The 24558-nt window shown below is 45.8% G+C and overlaps 1 protein-coding gene across 6 annotated transcripts in view; it reads right to left on the bottom strand.

Moving 5' to 3' along the window:
• Positions 1-24558, bottom strand: part of cadm4 (cell adhesion molecule 4) — a 166446-nt gene that overhangs the window by 34685 nt on the left and 107203 nt on the right. For 2 of the 6 annotated variants that reach the window (XM_084358679.1, XM_084358682.1), the window contains exons 1-2: positions 8722-11180; positions 1075-1221 (exon numbers count right to left, since the gene is read on the bottom strand). In XM_084358679.1, the coding sequence (XP_084214805.1) occupies positions 1075-1221; positions 8722-8818 (244 nt within the window). In that variant the 5' untranslated portion in view covers positions 8819-11180. Of the gene's footprint in view, positions 1-1074; positions 1222-8721; positions 11181-24558 lie in introns of those variants that run through there. The other 4 variants (XM_084358677.1, XM_084358681.1, XM_084358680.1 and 1 more) reach the window with 3 other exon arrangements.

Genomic DNA, 24558 nt, shown 5'->3' with positions numbered 1-24558 from the left:
GATTCAGAATTTTATTGATTAAGACGTTTTAAAACAAAGTATGTGATGCTTTCTACTGTTTCACCTTTTGTAGCACGTTTGTGATGACGCATGAGACACAAGAAAAAAAAATCATCTTCTGCCAGTGTGAAAGAGTCAAACGCCTATTTTTAGCGAGTTTACTCGCATTTTAAAGACCTTCATATAAACACTAATTTTGGTGTAAAAGTGAAATTACTGGTGCAACTAGCATCTGCATTTGGCATACTGTATACATTGTTTAAAAACCATGAGCATTCATTAGGTTGTCAAGCTCTATCAAAACTACTTTAATAATTTCAGATGAACCCTCTCTCCCCGAATTACAATCAGTTCCAAACTAAAGTTTTACACCATCGCCTAAAGCCCGAGCTAAGCAGTTTATCACATAAATTACAAAGGGCATAAATAACTATTGCTTCACCACAAAACACAATGCAAAATTTTGCTTGAATTAAGCTACCTCACACAAATTTCATTATTTTATTATCCTTGATCATTGTTCTTTTGCTCAGAGGTGTCCTAGCAGCAGAAAACAGAAAATCTGGTGAAGGTGGCAGCTTTTTTCCAGTAATTAGTTAAGAGAAAAACATGTAGTGTTTGCCTAGCCTGAGGCCCTCAATAAACCCTGCCTTCGTTATAATATTGGTTACAATGATAATTTGCCGTAACGCCGCCTTTAAAAAAAACATGTGATTGCCAAGGCCGCGGCTCTAATGAGGAGCTGTAATACGTTCTGATCTCATCAGAGGTTAACAGTGGATTATGCAGAAAGCTTCGAACTATGCTTTTAAAACAGTTAAAGCAGCCACACTGTTAGGGCAGAGAATAACACTATCTCCTAAATTAACTCTGGGGTTATCGGACTTTTTAATGTGGAATCGCTTCAAAGGCAAAGCGAGGACATTTGCAATGAGAAAAAATGTAAAGTGCAAGTGTCTGTGAGTCATTGCTAATGTGTTTAAAAGGCTGCTTTCAGATGCTACTGAGGGCAAAAGCATTGACGCAGATAGATCAGGTCTGTCTGCAGAGACAGGCGCGCACGCACGTACACACCTCGTGTGCCGTTGAAGAAGAGGGTCTGTCGGCGGGGATTCTGGATGACCACGATCGATCCATCGTAGTTCTGCAGGCGGCAGGAGATCTGGGCCGTACCCCCCTCGAAGACTGTCACATTCTCCGCCTGCACCGCCTGACAACGGGCTGAGGGAGAGAAAGATCGGGCGTTAATATAGTGATACAGAGGATGGGAGAAAGAGATGGAGGGAAGAGGAGAGGGACAAATAGTGGGAACAGATGTGGAGAAAAAGAGGCGTTCAATTTGCACCTCACTTGAGATAGAACCTTTCAAAATAAGGCACTTAAAGCATCCTTCATTTACTCGCTATTCATCATATGGACACAACAAGAAGAGGAGGAAAGGAGAGGGGGACATAGTGATGGAGATAAAGAGATCGAGGGCGAGAGAAAAGACACCGAAGAACTCAACAATTAAAAGAGGGTCCTTGTGAACAATGTGTTCTTACGATTAGCCTATAATAGGGATGATTATAATTACCGGCATTCATCTTCTTACGTGCATAAACGCACACATACAAACAGGCCTGTTGCCTCTGGCTAGTAGCAGAATGCACCAACACACACATTTGAATACGTAATGCCTTATTAAATCTCTAAGTGGCTGTCGGTCTCGAATTGAGGCACACATCAGCAGAACAAACACGCACACGAACGGATGCACATAAACACAAGCGCGGCCACATATAGACCGACACACTCAGAGCAGATCACAGGCTGGACTGCGGCCATGCCACCACCTGTGCGTATATTAATAGTTTAAACTGCAGTCCTGAGGCATGAGTCTGTGGCCAAAATGCGGAGCGGTGAGACCATGGTGGCAGCCATGAATGCATTTACAGTAACACACACATTCTTGATGGTATTTCACATCCAGGTGCACGCTAAACCAATTGATTTACAATCCATTAGCTCGACGTAATGGCTCTTATCACAAGTATTTGGGAAATGCTAGGGAGATCACGCACCAGCTTTGGCTCTTGCATATGCACATGCCCATCCACACAGACACCTGTTTGAGCTTTTATGTGTGTGCATTTGCTCCTGCGATTCACAAACGAGGAGTGCGTACATACACGCACACAGAAATATGCACGGATGCGAGCGAAGCTATCACACGCCCTCTTCCAAACAAACTTGTCAGGCGCCTAAACTCAATATTTTTAGACGAGGGGGCTGAGAAGCAGCAGGGAGCCTCTTTGATGTTGCTGACAGCCCAAAAGTCAGTAATGAGGAGGTTGATTATGCTCTGATTGGAGCGCCTTGTGTGTTTGTGGGTCAGGCTGTTGACACGGCTTGACTGAGTCACACCTCCCGCTGAGCACAATGGACACGGAGCTCTGCCGTTTGAATTCAAATGATTTATGCGCAATTAGCCATAGGGCTCCAGCCAGGAGTGGAGTGTGATTGCCTTGAAGAGAGTACCAGCTCGCTGGCCTCCGCAAACTAGTATTTACCAATTTGCATCCCGATTTGCATTCCCTCACTCCTTGGAAAAGTGTCGGCCGTGGGGAAGATTTAGAGGAAGAACGACATCAATACCAAAGCATGATGATGAATCAGGTAATAAGGTGTGCCGATAAAGACGGCGGGACTATATATATATATATATATTCACTGCTGGGTCTAGCTGTGTCTCGGAGCTCTGTAAAACACCTTCAGAAGGCAGGAAATGTTGTGAGACAAACAGATGGTGGCTGCCATAGCAGGAGCTGCTGACTTGACTGCTTTGGGCCAAAATAAATGTCTATATCTGCAACCAAGCGTGTCCTAAGTTACACTGTGTGTATGTGCATGTGTGTGTGCAAGGACACATGCACAATAGGTGAGCACGTGCACAGCATATCCAGGGGTTGGCATATTGCAATTAAGCTACTTTGACATCATCTGATCCCGCCAAGTTGGTCCAAATTTAATTCTCCCCTCGATTTTAATCTCTTTTAATGAAATACTCAAAGCCTACATATTCATCACATCAGGGGAAACAGAGAGACACAGTGGATATTGAACTGAAGACGGAAAGAAACCAAGAGGGGATAAAGACAAAGGGGACTCTAATACGCCATGGAACAGCGAAAAAAATCTTGACAATTACCACTAATTGTAGTCATTATTGCTCCCATTCTCCGCATCAATATTGTGATTCATATCGGGGGGCATCAGGGCCTGCCACCGCCATCCCAATTATTTTTCTAATGGCTGTTATTACTCATCACCGTGGCAACCGGGCTAGGCCGCCATTGTTTTAAACAGAGTTAATGGTAATAGTGCTGCTGTGCATCCTGACTAAGTCGGTGCAGTGCCTGTGTGTGATTACTGACCCACCAGAACTAACAGAGAAAAAGTGCTCGGAGTGCGAGAGTGACAGACAAAGAAGGCGGTCAAAAGTTTGCTCCTGGGAGGAGGCCAGAAAGACTAATTAGCCGTCCATTTGTGCACCCATTTCTCCTGACAGCTGTCACCCCTTCAAAGGAAATTAGCGGCAGTGGCGTAGCAGTAAAGCGCAAAGAAAAGCGACATAGAAAAATAAAAATAAAAAATCGTTAACCGCTGTTTGCGAGCGGAGCGGCTGGCATCCGCCGTCGCCTGCTGAGAGATGCCGCCCAGAAGCACCTGCTGGCTTGCTGGTGGATGATCAATCTGGGCAAAGAGAACAGAGGCATTGGAGAGATGGTGGGGGGAGTGCAGGCTCTAACCAGGAAATGATAGCAGGGAGTTAGGAAGTGATGGTTTTGGGTATAATAATGCAGCTGGCAGGGGCTGGACAAAATATAGCTACGAAAAGATGACGCATGTTCTCCCACTGCTGCTCATAACCCAGCTGGGTGCAGCACTTTAGTTTGACTGGAGGTTTTTATAGGCTTCACACATGAAGGCTGTGACCCTGAGCTTCAGATCACCAGCAGAGTACAGTACAGAGAGGGAATGAGGAGGAGGAGGGAGGGAATCAACATCTGTGACAGTGGTATTATTCTGGCCCCATTAAAATCTGCGCCCATAATAAAAACCCTGCAAGTCGTATCATATTAAGAGAAAATGCTGAAGAGCAATCGATTCCATGGTGGAGCTCTGACGGCCGTGATCAACGGTTTAAATAAAACAGGAGGGGGGAACAAAAACAATCACTTCTCTCTCCAGCCAAGCGGGGGCAGTATTTCATAGCAGTGAATTGGTGCCTCTCATCATTTCAAATGCCTGTTCCCCCCGCTGTCAGGGCCCTGAAATAAAAGGAGCCTTTATTTACTACGGCAATAGAGATCGGAGAAGGGCCATCATTTCAAAATACATAAACAAATAAATAAATAATAGGCGTGCAAATTCATAAGACAAGGCTGTTCAGGGGCCTGTCCTAATGGTCCCGCAATGGGGTTGAGTTATAAGCCAAGGGAGGCTGAGGATAGAGGGGACAGAGGGGAGGGGATGAAGGGAGGTGTGGAGAGTTAAAAGAGGGGGATTTGGGAGGCAGCCAGGTGGACTGCTGGCTCACCCTTGGTCACGGTAAATTCTAGAAACTGCCTCACTGGTGCAGGGTTAGCCGGCTGAATTACCGCCTCGCTGCGCCTCTCTCCCTCGATTTCACTCCCCCTTCCCCTCCCTCCACCTCCACCACCGCCACTACTTCTTTCTCTCCGTGTCTCTGAGAGTGAAGAGAGGAAGCGACAGGACAAAAAAGACAAGCCACATAAGAGATGAGCTGTCTCCATTTGCCCCCATACAAGCCCCCATGTATCCTTGAAGCAGTGCAGTCACTGTCTCCCTATTCATTATCTCTCATTATCTTTCAATTGGACGGGGGCCAAGAGCTTGTGTTTTCTTTGCATGCTGGCCACGGTCTTACAAGGGAATCGATGCAGGAGACTACAATGCACAACCCCTTATGTTATTACTGCCTTAATTAAAGCAATAACAGCAGCTCATAGCTCCCGCTCTTATGGGGTCGTCCGTTGGCAACTCCTCCATCTCTTCCCATCTGGATGTACATTTTTCCTGCGATCCCCCCGAGTCTGCGAGGCGAGCCGGTCTCCACAGTATGCATGCAAATGCAGTTTGCAATGTTTATGTTTTCGTGTGTGTGTGTGTGTGTGTGTGTGTGTCTATGCGTGTATGTGTGCGTGGCCGATACTGCATGCGCGTACGTGCACACACTTGCTCCAGGTTAATCACAGAGTTTTGCAGTTATACTGACTCCATGAAATAGCTGACTTTGAGGTTCTACTCCTCCATACCTCCCTCTGCAGACCCACAACCCTTCACCACCACCACCCCCTCGTTTCCCCCCCCCCACCTCTCTTTTCTCAGTCTAAAATTATCACTCCATCTCTCAGGGAGCCAGAACTCTGCCAATCAAAGCCAGTGCAAAGAAAAAAAAAAAAGATGCTCCCTCTATAAATAATACATAATCCTTTACAAATCTCTCTCTCATTACCTTCATTCTGTCGCTTTCTCCTGTCCTCCTTTTCTCCCCTCTCCTCTCCTCCACTTCGCTCCTCTTCTAATTTTTTCTGAGCGACCCACCTCCCCCTCCCCGTAGTCCACAACTTATAATTCTCTCCTCCGGTTGCCTTCATGTCTAATCTTTTTCTCGCCATCACCCTCTTTCTCCTTTTACTTAAACCCGCAGTCTCTCCATCCCTCTCTCCTCCCCACCTTCTGCCTGATCTAATCCTCGATACCTCCCCCATTCACCAGCCCATCTTTCCTCCCTTCTTGTCTTCCTCCCCCCTTATCTTTTATTGCATCGTTCATCATTCATCTCCCTCATCAGCGCTGTCCTAAAGATCCCCTCTCCTCTCCTCTCCTTCTCTCCTGGGCCTCGGGAGGATTGTTGCAACTCTTTCTTTCTCTCCCCCAATAGCTGCCGTGTCTTCACTCCTTCTCTTCCTTTCCTCTTGCCCCCCCACCCTCGCAATAGTTTCTTTCCAAGCTGCAATAGGCTTTCATTCCCCTTGCAATCTCTCTCTCTCTCTCTCTCTCGCTGGTTCTTTCTCTTTCTGTGACTCAGTGGGAATCTTTTCCTGCCTCTCTGCTGGTTCCATCTCCACACTCTCCTTCGCTAAATGTGATTTGTTCTGCAGCTCAAGTCTGCGGCATAATCGCGCTGTTTTTATAGTGTGCCGGAAGAGAGGGAGCAAAGGAAAAAGACGGGAGAAAGTGAGAGGAGGGAATGGGACAAGAGGACAAAACAAATGAGTGGAGCTGGAGACTGAGTATCCTAGTTTTTCGTCCCTCTTTCATCTTCTTCTCTGCTTTCGCTTCTTTTAATTGCCAGTCATATAGCTCAGGCCTCTGTCTCCCTCTAATTTCTATCCCTCTCCTTTCTCTCTCTCTCCGTCTTTCTTTCTTAATCTTTCTCTCTGTCTTTGGCAGGAACTTCAGACCCTCTCTCATCCAACTCTCTCTCTCCATCACCCACTGGTGTACTGTGAGCACTGCACTGCTAATCAGCAAAATCAGCATAAAATTGTCTCTTTTCACTCTTGACCTCTCATTAGAAACATCTTCTTTCACTTATTTATATATTTCACATCCTGTTTTTTAACACTCGGACTTCACTGGCCTCCATCCTCGGCACTGAAATCTTTTGTCTTCTCACCCTCATCACCTGCACCCTTGTCATCCTGTTACCTTCTCCCTTCCTCTCCGCGCTGCCTCCCGCATCTCTCTCGTTTTGACCTTCGTGTCTTTATGTCTCTCCAGCCCTTTGGCGTATTTCAATCACCTCTCTTTCCCCCATCCTCCTTTCCCCTCTCCCGCTGCAGCGCATCTCCCTGAGCGCTCTCCTCTCCTCCCGTCCACCCATCCCATTACTCTTTCTGCTCTCTCGTTCACCTCTTCTTACCCTTCACAGACCGCCGTCTTCCTCCCTCTTTTCCCTTTCTCCTCTCGTCTCTCTTTCTGACAGCCAAAGCTGGTTAGCTCTATCTGCTGTGCGGCGCTTTACGGCCTGGGTCTGTCACAGCCCCAACAACCCCGCGACAATGGCCCACCACACACACGCCCAACAGCGGCTTAAAGGAAATTTACAGGGCTATTACGCGACGGCCACCACACTGGAGATTCACCACAGCCAAAAGCACTGGTCTTAACACCCCTTCGAAATCCAGCACATGGCTGTCTTCCCTTTCGGTGTGTATCTTTGCGCGTGTGATGCCGATGAGTGTATCGCACGGGTGTGTGTGCATGCATTTAAGAGCAGGAGTGTGTGTCTGAAATAGTGTACGAGAGAGCGTATTTATGCAAACATTCAAGGCCCAACAAAAACTGCCCTACTGGCATGAATTACATAACCATGCTGACTGCCAAGACACAAACTCGGCCTTTCGCTGTATCCCTCATTCGCCTATTGTCACCCCAACCCTGCACCCCCCTCAACAAACCACAAAACACATTGTCCTTCTGTTGATGTAATATGCAAAAAAAAAAAAATTAAAAAAAAAGCCACTGCATTGAGATTTCATCTGGCGCTGAGCGGAAGGCGCTGCACACAGCGGCACAGCACTTGTTTACCATCGAGCAGCCGGGACAGAAAATCTTCCTGTATTACACGCATAACAATAATAACGACAGGAGGTATTAATAGCACCCAGCAACTCTGCCACTGAGCCCTCTCCTCTTTGTATACTGCTTTTCCTCGCCATCTCTACCTTGTGTTCAATCAGTCTCGTGACTCTTGGCTTCGAATCTCCTTTGAGGCCTCGTCTCTTGTGTTATCTTTGTACCCCTCCCCTGCATCTCTGTCTTTCTCGCACACACACAGACTGCGTTGTTCTCCATCTCTTCATGCCATTTCTCTTTTTTTCTGCCTCCTCTGCTCCCTCCCTCACACACAGCACTCATGTCTATCTGGCCAGGTTCTTTATTCCTTGTGTCAGTCCTTCTCTCTCTCAATATATATTGGTCTCTTGCACTCCACTGCCCCTCCACCCTCCCCCCCATTCTCTTTCTATTCGACAACCTCTCCATTCGGCTCGCCATATCTCTCCCACTCTGGGGTCCAACTTTCCTTTATTAGGTTCTTCAGAGGAAAGCTGAGAAAAAGGCTTTGGCCCCCTTCTTATATCTCCCTTTCTTTCTGTTCGTTCAGGTCTGTCCGTCCACTCTCTTTCTCCGCCCTGATTCACATTCCCCCACACTTTCACCTCAAGGGCATATGCTCCTGTCTTCGTACTCTCTCTCGTCCTCATCTTAATTACCAATCCTAACTTAATTACCAGCATTTTCAACAATTCAAATCTGACGCTCTCATTTCCTGATTCCTTCGTGAGCCATTCCTCCCTTGGTCCCTTGTGCCGGGCACCACGCTGGATCTCATTCTGGATCAATTTACACCAATTAGTGTCATATTCACAATTGCGTTCTCTTTTGGTGGAAGACGGCCACCACATTGCAGCGTTTAAAGAGTAGATCCGCATAAGAACAATTAAAACAACAAGGAGCTTGTGCTTATAGTAAAATGCCACATCCTGACTGCAATATGAAATGACATGTGAACATTATGTGCTTGTTTCCCTGATTTATTTGGTGTGTAATGACACCTGAGTTTCAGTCTAGAATCGATACTGCACGTCTCATTTAATCTCTGTGCGTGTGTTTGTACATTTGAGTATTCATGCGTGCATGACTTACGAGTGATGCAGAGCAGGACCAGGACCAGGCTGCGAAGGGCCAGGGAGAAGGGGGCAGGGAGGAGGCGGCAGAGGACAGAGCTCCGGACAGGCCTCATTGTGTATTGAGAAGCTGTGTGTGTATGTGTGAACGTGTGCGTCGATGTGCACGTTTGATCAATGGTTCCTCTGTGACCCTGCCTGCACTGCTACAGACAAACTAGTCCACACACAAACACACACACATTTGCGATTTGTTCCCAACTGCAATGCTGCAGACACGTGCGCACGCTAACGGCCCAGCTTTACTTCAGCGCAATCAGACAGAAGTTGTTGTTTGAGGACAACACTTACAGAAAGGACTCTCTTGTGCTGCACTGCATCACAACACATGCAAAGACACTGCTTTAGCTGCTAAGTCTCCGAGAGCTGAATAGAGGCCGGGGCTCGCACGCAATACACAGAAGTTTGGCCAGAGCTCAGGGCACTGACAGAGCTAACAATTTACACACTATATCACAGTGCACACAGAGATGAGCTGCGGGTAACAAAAAGTTCTACTGTTGACTTTAGCACCTTGTGCTGCTTAGGAAAAAAAACGTACGACATGCAATGTCTCAAATCCATACAGGGCAGAGGCTTAAAGTGGTATTAGAGCTCAGTCCTTGTCTAAGCGAAAGGACAACAAAGCAAACACTGCTAGGCTAGCTATTTTCTGCCACCGAGCTCCGAGCCTCCTGAGACCGAAGCCCAAGACTCTCCAATCGATAAACCAGAAAAAACGATACTAAAAGCGACCAAAGTAGACCTGCAGCACTGTGTCCTCTCCCAGTAAGCGCCTTCGATAATGGCAGCTATGCAATTAACTGTATGAGCAACTGGTCAATTAGCACCTCGCCAACTGCACACTGCAGTGTCAAACTCAGGAGCTAATTCTGAGCAGCGGACAGCCTAACAATCAGCCACACAATTAACCAGCACAACGCACTGCTCTTCTCCTGTAGGTCAAACCGCACCACTCCAAGGAACAGAAAACATCAATAATACTATATTTCATTCAGATACGGGCTGAGAGACTGTATACCAAAGCGAGTCAAGTTTATCCGCGGATGCCGGCTGAATGCTAACTTCTGAAATAGAGCTACCTACATTGCCGTGCCCCTGAGGAAAGTAAAATCTAGGCCAACAATGCTCATTCTCCAACAGATTGTGTTTTAATGAGTCAAACAAGATATTCTGCACTTCTCACCCGACAAATCGGCAGGCAGAAGTCAATGTTCCTTTGAGCTATAACCGTACCGACCAGGCCTCTGGAGAGACGGAGACACTATCTTGCAACTCATCTGGAGATAGCTAAGGTTAAATAAAATCCATTGAGCTTGAGTGCCGCTCTATAAAGACAGAGAGTGGAGGTGCTTGCCCTGTGTAGAATAACCAACTTGCAAGAGAGCTGCAGTCAGACGCTTTAGTTTCAGATATTACACTTTTTGGTCTGCGATTCTACCCGAGAGACTTGCACATTTATTCTCACAAGGTATCTACCATTATTCGCTTCAATGCTAGAGCTCTTTCGATATGCTATCATGTATACACTGTAGTGTAAATGGACAGTGATTTTACCCGGTAATTTGAGACTCTTCAGAATAATCACAGGCTATCAGACAGTATAATCGTGCAGCATCGACCTGCCTAACTCTTCCTTTCCAGCATGCTTCACTGGGTACAGTCGGTGCCTGTTTGCACTCCAGATACACACTCGCTCGTACACACCGATCTAAAAGCCCGCTCTGCTTAAGGCCCGGACAGAGTCCCGCTGATTGTCAGGACCTAATGCATCGTCGCACTCAGAGTGTGTAGCTCCCGTGTGTTTTGTATGTGTTTAATATGAGTGTGTGTGTGTTTGCGGTGCAGAGACAAAGCGTGACGAGCTGCACCGCACACCTCACTGAGCACTATCTGATGGAGTAAAGTGCGGGTGTCATCCTTAGATTACTACACACTGCCCGCTCTCACTCTCTCGCTCGCTCCCTCTCTGTCCGTCTCCCTCGCTCTCTGTGGCACCGCAAACACAATGAGCTCTAACGGCGACGGCCCTGACACTTCTGGCAAAGCCGAAAGCGGATCATCGCCAATCTTCCCCACGGCGCCGACTTCACCGGTCAACTGGCTGACGCTGAGAAAATTACTCTGCGTTGGTGTGCACCAGAAACTCGGGTCTGGCAAGTCTGGGGGTACTGGCAGCAGACAGACGGAAACAAAGTCTATTCACTTGTTCAAATTGATCCCCTCAAATTGTGTTTAGTTTATCCGTTCTGCCCTCTTTCTCCCTCCTCTTCCTCCAGTCCTCCGGTCAATCCGTAGCAGCTAGTTAGTTCCCGCACGCTTGTCCTCCTTTCACTTCTTTCCCTGTCGATGTATGAAAATTGCCTTAATCCCAATGCGGTGTCGGTGTTGTTCACATCCATCTGTCTATCCGTTTTCTGTCCACCACTTGTTTATATAACCCTGGCCACCCTCCCCTCGCTTAGAATGAGTGTGTGTCAGTGTGGGATCAGTGTCTGCATATTTTGCATACTATTTTGTGAAGGTTAGAGATGTGTGTGTGTGTGTGTGTGTGGATGGAAGTGACAATGGTTGTCTTTCAGGTCAACAAACAGTAGCGGCGTGTGTGTCTGAATGTGCTTGTCTGTCCAGTGGCGCAGAGTGTACATTTGGCTGTCTGTTTGGCCCTTTCACTATCTACTACCCATTAATTTATCCATGCAGGCGCACACAGAGGCATCATAGTGCCTCTTTATGTTAAATGGCCGTTTTTATGGCTGCAGGGATGCGCACGGCTGTCTGCTGACAAGAACTGTGCACGAGTTTGTGTCGTGTGTTCGTCATTTGAAGCAAATGTGGATAAAGCAGCAATGAAGGCGTCCGCGACTGTTATGACTTATGCTGATGTGAACCTGGCTCAATGAGAAGGTGTTGACAGAAATCACCGCTAACAGCTAGTCCAACCTGCCAGTATATTTCGCATCAACACGTCGGACATAATGCAGTTGCTTTGTTCGCGCTCATTGCCACATGTACTATCATTACTGCTATTGGCAATAAAACCGGCACTACAAAGCCAGCGGTGAGAGTTAACTACACCAGACTCTGCGTAGATGACTTTCATTGTCCCGTAAAAGACGAAAAGGCAACGCGGTTTTTTCTATTCCAGTAGCGCCTCCACTTGTTCTTAATCAACTGATCATAAACTATCAGTTCTCATCTGCGGCAAGCTGTATTTACAAACGTCTTTACGCATTCAATTTGAATCATGCTGTTCCCTATTATCAAGTCAAATAAAGTCACATTTATTTATCAAGTGCTTTTAACAAAATAGGGTCATCACGAGGTGTTTTATAGAGCAACAAAGGACATAATTACAGACGAAAACAAGAACACATAGCAAACATCGCGCTACTGGCGAGTGTGTGTGCGTGTGTGAGTGTCTGCAATGCCCCTATGTGGGCAACCCCCTGATGGGTGTATTTGTTTTTGTCGCAGTGTGTGCGGAAGGAAGGGAGGTAATGGCAAATTGTGTCCCCTCTATCCCCCCTTCCTCTTTTTTTTTTTATTCTTTCCCTCTCTTCTCTCTCTCATCCAAATCAAATTTTTAATGGGCTTCATTGGTGCCACCGTGGAATAAGTGTTGCCAAAGCACTTAAGGGGCTTAAGTCAGCGGCGTGCTGAAAATATTAAGCACTCAAACAGCCTTACAAGGATCCCTGCCTGCTTAAGTATGCCGAGGAGGTCGTGCCAGCATTTAATACCAATGGTATTAAAGCGCTCCGACAAGGGAGAGGAACAGAAATATAGACATATACAGTATGTATCAGTACTGGGAATAGATGGAGAGATTGCGGCTGGTGGGAAGAATTGGAAAAAGGCAGGGGAGTAACGAGGTGAGAGACAAGGGAGAGCCAAAGGGGGGCGAGAGTGGCAGCGAGGTGCGGTAAGGAAAGGAGTGCAGGTCAAGACAAAGGACGAACGAGAGGAAAACAAGTGAAAAGAAGTGGCGAGACAGTCGGAGAGAGGCAAAGGAGGAGAGGTGATAAGATTTTTTTTAGAAAAAAAAACAAAAAAAAAAAAACAAGCAGTGTAGAGGAGGAGAGATGCGAGGGAATCGGGCCAAGGTGTGGGAGGTAAGGGTTGATGGGATAGCTGTGAACCAGCAGCAGAGGGCTAATGCAGAGATTCTATCGGGAGGCTTATCCAAGATTAAATTTCTCTTTGTCCTTAAGGCGCTTCTTGGGTAAGCGGAAGTGTCGAATTTATTTCTTATGTCTCCCTTGAGGTTGTACAGACGAGTGGGTTGGGAGGATGCGTGCGTACGTGTGTCTCCGCATGTGTGAACCTGTTGCGGGGGGTACATGTATATGTGCCTGTGTAGGCGTGAATCTTGAGGGTTTATTAGCTGGCAAACTGTGAGGGAGGGCATGTGTTCCTGAAAGGTAAAGATAAATCAAGTGAACATCTCCCCGAGGGTGTTTCAGAATAAGTGAACCACCAAGTATTAGCGTGGTTACATTAATCTAGAGCGCTCACACCTACAGATATTCATGAATATAGATTGTGCGTCGTCTGAATGCAATTCCGAAGGCATTTTCAAGTTTCTTTTTCTGCCAAAGTTTGTTTTATTGAGCTGCCACAAAGTCCCAGACTAGTAGAAAGTTGAATCACTCACAGGGAAATATTATCTGAACTGTCCTGATTGAGTAATTCCCTCTGGGATTCTCTCAAGTGTAAAGAAAAATGCACAATACTATGCAACTATTGTTTATGATACTGCAAACCAATGTCCTGGATTCCTTGTTCACGATCAAAAAGACCAAATTATAGGCTTCTTATAAAAACAGCAGTTTTTAACCCAGGTTCTGCTCAGCACCTCCGTGCCCCTCTGCTCTCCTTCTCCTCCGTCTTTCTGATTTCTTGTTTGTCTGGCTGACTTGGTGTTAATAGCTAGCCTAGAGCCATGCACTAGCTAATCCAACTGGGTTTTCTCTGAACTCCCTAATTAGAAAAGTCACAGCTCCTCGATCTATGGACACTATCAGTGACTGCACTTTCTGGAGGCACGGCTCAGGCTACTTCCTGCTCACCTCACGCTCCCGGGCAAAGGGATCGATAGGAGCCGATCATTTGGGTACATTTCGAGTGACACCGCCCGTCTTTCTTCACACAACGCTGGATTAGAAAGTTTTGATTTTCTTTATTTTTTTTCGCAGTCTGTTGACAGAGGAGCCTGGCAAATAAATACAAGTCAATATGGCTCACATCATGGCAGGCTAACAAGAATACAAAACAGATATTAGGATCTGAATCACTGGCTGTGTTAAATTACATGGTTCGGATGTGAGTGCATGAGCAGCCAGGCAGTGTGTTTCTTCATACACCCCCCACCCCCCCCTTTGCCTCACCTTTACTTGTGACTCTACAGTAAACCTGGAGATTAAACTCACTTTCTGGCAGACAACAGACTTGGCATCATCTTTTCACTGGTTTTACAGGGTGGAAGGGAAGACATAAAGGCACCGTGGTTGCCATTGTAGGAATCCTATTATTAGGCTCATCCCATTATGCATTTACCATGCATCAACCGCGCATTAACGGGGACAATTTTAGCGTATTCTCTCCGAGCCTGGCAAAGAACCGAGCGTGCATTTTAGAACAAAACACTCTCAAGTGACAGACTGCAAGAAGTGGAGATGGAAAATGCCATTGATGGCTGGTGCTACTGTAGCTGAATGAGTCAGTTGAAGCTTTACTACTTCAGTAGAGATGCTCCTCCTTTGTTTAATACACTGCGTTGAATTCACATAATCAGATGGAGCACTTATTTAACAAACAGAGGACTCAGAATCTAGCTCACACACGCATGCTTTCATCCTGGAGACTACCAGAGATGTTTCTGTCTTGGGACTACACGTGAATGTAAGCCAGATGTCTGTCTGTTTGTCACCACAACACATTTTGTGCAATCATTTCCTTTGCTGCCAATGTGGACAAAAGACTCTTAGATCAAACACACTCAAAAGACACTCCTGCAAATTGCTCACACAAAGAGACACATCCAGAAACTACCAATTTTGTGTAGTGTGTGTCTTTCTATCCGAGGATAGGGTTAGATTTGCATTCTAGTACCACAGCGAGGACTGCCATCCTCAAATGCAACATCCAGTATCCAGACAGTGCCACCATATTGAACTTTTACCGTCAATGTATTTATTACATTTTTATGGTTAAAGTGGCACCAAAGTGTCGTTTTCGGAGAAGAAATTCAAACTCAGAATATTAATGAGGTAGTAATGCAAACTGAGGAATATTTAGTTTTTCCATAACTGAGTAAACAAGCCGTTCTCAGTGGAAACTAAGGTCCCCAGAACAGTGTTTGAAGCTAGAGAATTGGCAGGGTCCGCCAAATATAAACAAAGCAAAACAGTGTGAAATTGTGTTGTCCTTTAAGGTCAGTTTGTTTATTCAGTCATGAAAACAAAGGGAGTTTGTTTATTCAGTTTGTTAGGCATAACAAAAAAAGAAATCAGTCAATGAAGATCTTTCTCTTCCGATTAAAACCGATTTCCCAAAACTGAACCTTTAAATTTAGGCAACTCAAGCCGCCTCGTTAAGGTAAGTGTGTTAAGCAAAGAAAAAGTCAACAGCAACTAAAGATTGGATGGACGTTGGTATTAGCTTTTTATCCATTCCTAACCTTAATTAAGCATTTTAACAAACTCACAGTACATAAACCTCGATATGCGTGTCAAACCTGTGCTTTGTATGCCCAATTACTTCCGCCCTGTGACTTCTGCGCTATATAATAAAGTCAAACTTCCTTGATTGGGAAAAAAAAAAAAACCTTTCCAATAAGCGTAATCCCGGCAGCAATTACTTTCTCTACAAAACGTAATTGGAAAAGTAAATTAGTATATGTATTTTGCAGGGGGACACGGTTGCATTGCGAATGACTGAGGAGGCCAATGGGCCCCCGGAACGTAGGGAAGTGCGAATAACTTACGTACGGCAGCGTTCAAGGTAGCTGCAGGGTTTCTCATTTGCTCAGATAAAGAGAACTGCAGGATGCGAGGTGTTAGAGTGCAGAGGCCAACGAGTCTTTTAAACGCAGACATGACATTTGAAAAAGGTGCTCCTGGCCTTCGCCGTCTTCATACATGCATTAATAGAAGGATACACAGTTTAAGCGTGAGAAGGCACTGCCTGCATATTTTATGCATAACCACGCAAGCCCCCCCATTGGGATGCAACAGAACGCTAAGCTCAGTCATCCCTTATTCAGTAAGATAAATGCAAACAGTGTTACCTGCCAAGCTGAGAACGTACTGTCGGCGTTTCCTAACGAGTGTCTCTGTGTATGCTGTGAGCCACATGCTACACAGCTACCTGCTGGGAGTAACACTCATTATCCATGTGGCATCATACCTCCCGGTGACAGGCTGCGACTCTCCGCTCACTGTTTTCTCTGCTGCAGTGTATGTGTCACTCTCTCCTCTTTGTGTTCCCATGTGCAAACATTTGCGTGTGGCGCGTTGAATTCTCCTTTGTTCCCTGGTGTGTGTGTGAGTGTGTGTGTGTGTGTGTGTGTGTTACAGATCGGTTGTCACTGCGCCCATATGTGCATGTAGAAGTTCACTATCTTGCTCTTTACTTTCCGTGTAATGCGCAACTGATGTGCGTATCAGGCTGTCAAGGCCGCAGCATATGATGTTTTCATTTCTGCGAGCTCTGCAGGAGGGCGGTTTGTGTAGATCGGCGAGTGTGTGCAGCTGGGTGGTGGGGTCCGGACTGGGTTAGCGGTGTGCTGTCATCGCATATAGTGTGGGTGATTAGGATTGAGCGGCTACGCGCCACCTTGCCGGAGGGGGGGTACCCTGCCAACCGCCTTGCCCCCATTCCGCCAATTCACAAACGCCTAACAAAGGGATAATTTCTCCCTCGCATGATATAATCTTTCCTTTCACCCAGTGTCTCAATGGGAGCCTTTATGGCGTTTTTTATCACATCTCTCTCTCCCTCCATCTCTTTCTGTCTCCCTCGCTCTGCCTCTCCGACCCCCTCCCTGCTCATCTGCCTCTCTCTCTCCCCGTTTGCCCTCTCTGCCTCTCCTCCCCATCCTTTTCTTGCTCTACTCTTCTCTCCCTCTGACCTTACAGAGGGTCTTTGCACTGGAATCACTCTTCTTACTCTTTCTCCCCCTTTCTCTCTCTCTCTCTTTCTCCCTCTCTCTGGAGGAAAATCACACACTCATCAGTTTGCCGGCTCTGTTCCTGACGAGCGGGCTCGCAAGGAGAATATTAACGAAGCTCCTCAGCCAATTAACACCTAAAGCACATAACAACCTTTTATGCCAGCAGACACACTCGCATGCATGTGCGCGCGCTCCCCCCCCCCTCGCACGCACGGACACGCTGCGGCGCACAAACAACTCACACACATCGGCTGCCACACACACAGTTCAACCTAAACACACAGAGAGGCAGAGAGGCTCACATACACAGAAGCACACACAGGCAAAGCGAGGATGCGCTATCAAACGCATGTGCCCGCACACACACACACACACACACACACACACACACACACACACACGCTAATAGATTGTGCTGTTGAGTGTGGGTGTAGAAGGAGGAGGACATTTATAGGAGCAAGGGGAAGTAATGTAGAGAGAAAGGAGATGCAAACAAAGTGATGAGCAGCAGCGAGGCAGAGAGACAGAAAGGATGGAGAGGACAAGAGAGGAGAAGAGAGGACAAGAGAGGAGAGGAAAGATGGAGAGAGCGAGGAGAGAGACAGATTTATGGAGTGTGAAGAAAGGCATAAAGAAAAGGAGAAAATCAGTGATAGAAGGTTAACGTGGCTTGGCTGCTTCTGACATGGTTCATGCTAATTTGAAGGGTTTAATCGTGGGTGAGGCGCACGCACACACACACACACACACATATTAGACCCTGACATACACATAGCTGTCTTCGCCAGGACAACAGAATGCATAAAACATGGCGGGAGAAAGGGCATTAGCAGTGAACCTTTGCACACACACACACACACACAAATTTCTGGACACGTGAAGCAGTATCCTCGTATGCATAAAACATAGCGAGAGACAGCAGGAGCAGGGGGCGTAAGGGAGATAGGGAGAACAAGTGCGAATGGACAAAAAGTGTATGGTAATGACCCGGATAACGAAAGGCGGCTGCAAGGGGTAGAGAGTCAGAGAGGGACAAGTGTGAGTGTGATAAAGTGATGGAGAGGAGGGAGGGGGGGAGAGAGGGAGAAACTTTCCTCACGGCCTGCTGCTTTTGGATTGAGCAGCGTGCAAATGAAAAATGGAGATGAAATAATTAGACAGGCTGACTAGAAGCGCTCATCTAAATATGTAAATGCACTTAATTTTACTTTGATTTGCTCCACTGCCTCCCTATCACTCTCCCACTTCTATCTCAGCCACTTTCTTCCTCCCATTCTTTCCCTCTCATCTGTTCCCATTCCCGCTCTCTCTTCAGCTCCTTCCTCCCCACCCCGGTCTCGTGCTTCCTCTCCCTCTCTGTCCTTCCTTTTTTCTTCTTCTTCTCTTTTTGAATATTAAAGCTACACTATGTTAATGCACTGTAGGTCCGTCAGCTCAATTATGCACTGTGTTATGAAGGGAAAGAGAGAGCATGTTTGCTTAGTTCCTTCACACCTGTCTGACTCTGTGATGGGGTGCGCGTGTCTCCGCATGGTTGCACAGACAGCAACATACATTTATGTATGTTTAAGGTAAAGGATTGATGGATGGATTTGTTTGAGTCGATCTTAATGTATAATTACAAAACATTTTTGCAACACTAGAGGTCGCGGAAGTCATTTTTTCTGTTTTTCTAATCCAGTTTTAGCATCACTAAATGTCGGCGGAAGCTAATATGAGCTGCAGTCTGACAAATCAAGAGGGTTTCTCCAAACATTAGTCTTTTTGGTACAATGTGTTTCCCTGGACTTTTTCCTTTCCTTGGCAGTTAAACAAACAAAATGGTCAAAATTCATCTACTTGATTTGGTGAACTCGGACAACTGGAGCCTCATTAGATTAAGCCGAATATAGGAATTCACGAGGCTTGTTCAGACAGAAAGTGAAGCAAATCTTTCCTGTGAATTTGACCGCTGGACTGTTTTTGCAGTTCATGTTGCAGCCAAATGTACAGACGTTGGCTGTAAGCAAGCAAGCAGCTAGCATCTCCGCCTCTCAGATCTCACAGTTCCCCAGGAATTTCAATTCTTTCTGTCATTTCCATCCGATCTCTTTTCTTTTTCCTCTCCTTTTAGTACATTAAAAATACTGATTCAATAAACACAAATTTCCAGTCGTGTGCGTGTTTTTGCCTCAGCTTGAGCCGCCACGAGCAAATCTGTGGCTAATCGAGTCTATTTGTGTCTATCCATAGACCATGTTCCTCTCATGCCACACTCAGGGATGGGAAGATCGAAGGTCCTACCGCACTGTCCCAGGTTTCAAGTCGTATAGGCGTAGGTAATCTGACAAAGTGTTAGAATTTCACCACTTCCTGATTGATCGGCAACTGAAAAAACAGGCCACGTTTCAACAAGTCATTAAATTTTGTTAGATAATGGCTAATGTTAGCATTCAACCACTTCCCAGCTAACACTGTAGTTTGATAGTGTTATAAGAAAGGCGTAAATTCATTCTAACATATCAACTTGGACACATTGATTTTAAGCCTGTAAGTAAAACACACTGGATGGAATCAGACTGTAATGTTAGCTAGCTGCTAATGAGTTACCAATTATGTTATTTTACCTTAAAATATGGCCCACGTCCCTCCAGATATTCACTGTCCATTGTCTTCAGTTGCTGATCAATCAGGAAGCGGTTCAATTATAATGATTTTTGTCGGATTCCCAGCCTGGAACACAGCAACAGGACATTTCCCACCCTGAGCGTGACGTCAGAGGACGACCGCCGTGTAAATGTATTATATGAGCATTGACTTTATGTGCAAACACGCCTCCTGCCTCATGTTTTGTCTTAACAAAACTTTTACAGTGGAAGAAGGTATCACGTCACGGTCACTATGGAGAGCGGGCCCGCCGTCAAGGGGGGGTTCAAACGGTACAGATGACCCAGGGGGCCCATGGAGAGCTCCATGGCTGACAGCTAAATGTGCTCAACACAAAACCTACTGACGTATATCGTATGTATTTCTGACACGGGTGCAGTCAAAACACTTAGTCAGATGAAGAACACACGTGTGCCTCTGACTAACGCCCGCCTGTCTGCATGTGAGTGCGACTGGAGATAATTTGCATCCCAAGTTGGCTCATAATCCAACAAGTAAGAAGATAAGACCCAGTGCATTTTATTATCTCCTGTTGGACTTTTTCTCTTGAAGCTGCCCATGTGGTTCACATCTCTACTGTCTTTTTTTCAGTCCAATAACCGTGGCAACAGTTCACAGATCCTGTTCTAATTAAATACATTGTGCATAAATTCCAAACATGACTGGTTTCTGCGCCTTGTAAACAAAAGTGGCTGCAGAGCACTGTGAAATTAAAATCTCCCGTCCCCTCGTATATTTTCCGAGAATTTTATTAATTGCTTTTTTTAGGTGTATGTTGACTGAACATGTTATTAAATTAGATAGTGCATATTCATTGTCACTTTGCCCCTGAAACGGAGATCTCGAGTATTTTACCTAGAAGCAGAAATGAAAAATGAAGTGTGTCTGTGCATATGCGTGTGTGTGTGTACCTGGATTATAGATTAGTCGGGCTGTGGAGAAAGACAGCTGTCCTTCTTAATGACAATCTGTCAGAGCTCTTCACTAACTGCTCCTCCTCTTTCATCAGCCTGTCTTCTCCCTCTCCAACCCCGTCCTCCTCTCTTTAGTCCGACTTGTACCAAACATCCCTCACCGGGACACTCGCCTCCTGTTTCTACAAGGTGACTCTGACAGCAGTCCTCCTCATTTTACTTCTTTGTGTTTCCTTTGTTGCCTTTCTCTTTCTCTTTGCGTACTGTTGCCTCTCTTCATAGATTAGAGTACAGTTTTTTTCCCCGCCATTACCTGAAATGAAAAAGCTCTGATCCGACTTTTGCAGATCAGAGCCATTGCATCTTTTTCACCTCTACACAACACGCCATAAGAGGGCACGCTAATCACGTAGCGACACAGTCACACCACACACCCACTTAACTCAGCTAAAAGCACGTCACCACCAACGAAACAAACAAAACAAGGACAAGCAAAAGCAACCAAAACAGCGCATGCCCACAAATGGGTGCTCGCGATCGCACGGTAGTATTTAACGATCAACACATAAAAGCTGAGATTCTACAGGTTCAAGGCCGAAAACAGTCGTATTTGGATGGAACGAATACCTCGAGTGAAATGTAAGAGAAATTAAATCAGTTTTAATGGCTGTAACGTGAGAAAAAAACGTGAGATTCCGCCTAAATACATCTCGATTAAAATCTCTCTAATTTTGCTCTGCTACACCTCATCAGCATCAATCCTGATAGAAGGAATGTTCAGATGTCGTGCTGTGGTTTTCGAGAGGTTTCGGCTGCAGCTGCATCGTTCCAGGGGGAATTTTGTTCGTCTATCTATAATCTATACTGATGCTCACACCTCTGCAGAAATCTCATGAGTGTTACTTTTACTTTGGTGCAAAGATTTTTCATAAAGACCTTGTAGCTGCAAAGACATACTTTTGAGGCCAGTTCTCAACAGGTTTTTTTTATCAGAGCGTCAAGTTCTCTCACGGAGGTCAATGAACTGCTGGATGTTGTTGGTGGTGTGTGTACGTTTCAACTTATTTCCCATCAATCTGTTCAGCACTTTGAATTGCAAATACTGTACTTGAGCATCTACCCGCATTTTTTAACTCCCACAGTTAAATGATTATATCAGACAAATTATGATCAATGTCGGCAAACGACTACCTCGCTAATTGTGATGTGTGATGGGGCTACTAATTGAGGTTGAAGAGGCAGTAGTTGGAAAACACGTGAAAGCAATGATCACTGATGTAAAAAGCATGTTTGATTTATCGGATCTGAACAGGTTTCTCATTTTTCTTCAGGCTATAACTTTGCTCTCTTTTTCACCATCTGTCTTCATGCCGCCGCCGTCGCAAGTCCAGGGACATGAACTGTCTTGTGGGTTTTGATTCGATTTGATTTCTTTCAGCCTTTTGTTGTGCTCGTTTCTTTTCGAGGCTTTGGTATTTCTCTATTTTCGTGTTTTATTTTCCGTCTGGAGAGAATAAAAGGTGACATTCTTTGTGTTCAAAGTTGTGTTTCTTCGGCTGACATCACGTATCAAACGCAGCGTACCGTTCTCTCTGTCCCTCCCTCCCTCACGAACGCTCACAGCGCTGCCCACATACATCGAGCAGCCGGTTGGCATGTTCAAGGTGCTGATCACTGCCTCCACATAAGTGACCCCGACACTGAACTGCTTTTATTCATGAGCCCTTTCCACCTCTTCTCCTCGCCGCTCTTCTTCACGTCCTCCAGCTCTAACTACCCTCAGGCTGTTTGTTCATTTATAATGCGCCACCACAGTGCGATAAGTATAAGTGGTCTCGAAGAAACAAACACAAATCATTCACCGCTGCGCCAGGATAAGTAAGTTGACATATCTACTATATATTAATCATATTTTTAATGAAACACATACGTGCAGGCAGACCTTAACAAAGGCCCCTTATCTCCAATCTGCTAATTATTTCTCATCTGGACTTTTGATTCATTATAATGAGGTTTGATTAAGAATTTCAATTCATGTGAACAGCTGTCAAATTCCTACTTCACCTTCCTTTCATAAAGGGCTGTCAATCACGCACAGCACTCCGCAGATCACAGCCGGGGCCGAGCCGCGGCCCAGCCTCCTTTTCTTTTGCGTCAAGTGAGAGAAAACATTAACAATTCATCTAAGAGATTCTCTCTCCCTCGTTTATTGTACGACGGGCTACCGGGCACTGTTTACCTTTAACAAGCAAATACTTGTTCAAACTGCTTTAACGATGGCGCACGCCGCCTGTAAATTCAACACACAAACCCGCACGCACACGCATGCCCGTTTACTCTGTTTACTCCGGGACGGCTCAAAGTGGACGCCGAGGCTGCCAAGCCGCAGCAGAGGGATGCAGCAAATGAGCTGAAGGAGCTCGCAGCAATTAGGCAGCCTAAATTTTATATACCTCTCTTATGCCTCTTTTTATGAGATTTCCCGGTGTCACGTTTCATGCAGCTTGATTAACGGCACGCTCGGTTAACTGGCTCGGCGGAGCTTGGGGGATTTGAGACTAAAGAAGAATCAGGCCCCAACTAGCATGACTAACACTTGCAACTCTGCTGTTATCAGACAGCGTTTTATCTGCGAAGCCCCGGTACACCTGTTGATAATTCTAATGAAGAGAATAACACCCCCAGCAGGGGACTAAATTAAGCTGCAGCAGTCCTAAACAGGCCTAATAAGGCACTGAGTGGGGCCTGCACACTGATGCATAGATTCCAAGCTGTGTTTGTGTATGTGTGCGTGTCTGTGACTGAGAGCATGTTTGCATTATTATTCTGTATCTGCAATATATAGATATATCTGCACACGCACACACTCACACACACACCCACACACACTGTGCTCTATGGTAGCAATGGATCTGACAGCAGCCCTCCTTTAATTTTTTTTAGTCGTAAATGAGAGCTTGAGCCCATGGTTTAGTAATGATAGTTATTACATTGCTCTGCCTGCAGGAGGCTATCATACTGACACACACACACACACACACACACACACACACACACACACACACACACACACACACACTACTTAATTGATATATGCGCAACTGTGTAGTTCAATCATGGAGTTATTTTGGAAGCAACCAGCACACAGTAAACCATGCAAACCCACTCATGCACACACAAACACACACACACACACACACACACACACACAAAGACAGAACACAGCACCCCATAGCATCACACACACACACACATACACACACACACACGAGCATAGACGCATAGTTACACACAGTCATCCATTGCAGCTGGTCCAATCTCCACACCCAGCTCCTCATACTAACACCCATCGCCTAGCAACGGCCTATCAGGAAACACGCTCACCTCTGGACCCGAGTCGCCTGCCCCTGAAAGGCAGCCAATCAGGTGAGCTGCTCCCCTGGGATGAACTACTGTGATCAAGAGGAGAGGGGGGGAAGGGGAAGTGTGGAGGGTTAGTCAATAAGGCTCCGGTGTCACCACAAGAACCTCCATCTGTTTTTCTCTCCATCAAGATTTTTCTCTGGGTTTCTGACATAGTTATTGATGTCAAAGCACTCGCACTTAATTCCCGTCAGCTCCACTCCTCGCTCTCGCCCTCGCTCTTTGTGTGGGCGGCGTCTCAAACCCAAAGCTATTTTGTAAATATACTGCACTGGATGAATATAGTAACTGTGGAATAATTTTTTTCTGTTTTTCATCAATATGCTTATAGACCTGGATTAAAGAAATATAATATCCTACTCACTCAAAAATTAATACTGGTGTCATGTACAGGTCACATACATTTATGCATTTCTATCTCTATTTTACATTTCGATTTTTTTTGACATTCTCCTTTTTTTCCCCCGTCGTTGTTTTCCAGACTTTATCTTGTCAAATCTGGCTCGAAACCTGCTGCTTTCCCGGCTAACAAAGACGCCTCGAATAAAAAGACATGGCTGCGACGACATTTAAGATTTTGACAGTGTTTTTAATGCAACATGCTTCGAGGAGGGATTATGTCCCGCCAGAGAATTTC

Source organism: Pagrus pagrus (assembly GCF_965226575.1).
Source record: "Pagrus pagrus genome assembly, chromosome: 7".
NCBI lineage: Eukaryota > Metazoa > Chordata > Actinopteri > Spariformes > Sparidae > Pagrus > Pagrus pagrus.
This window is presented reverse-complemented; position numbering and strand designations above follow the sequence as displayed.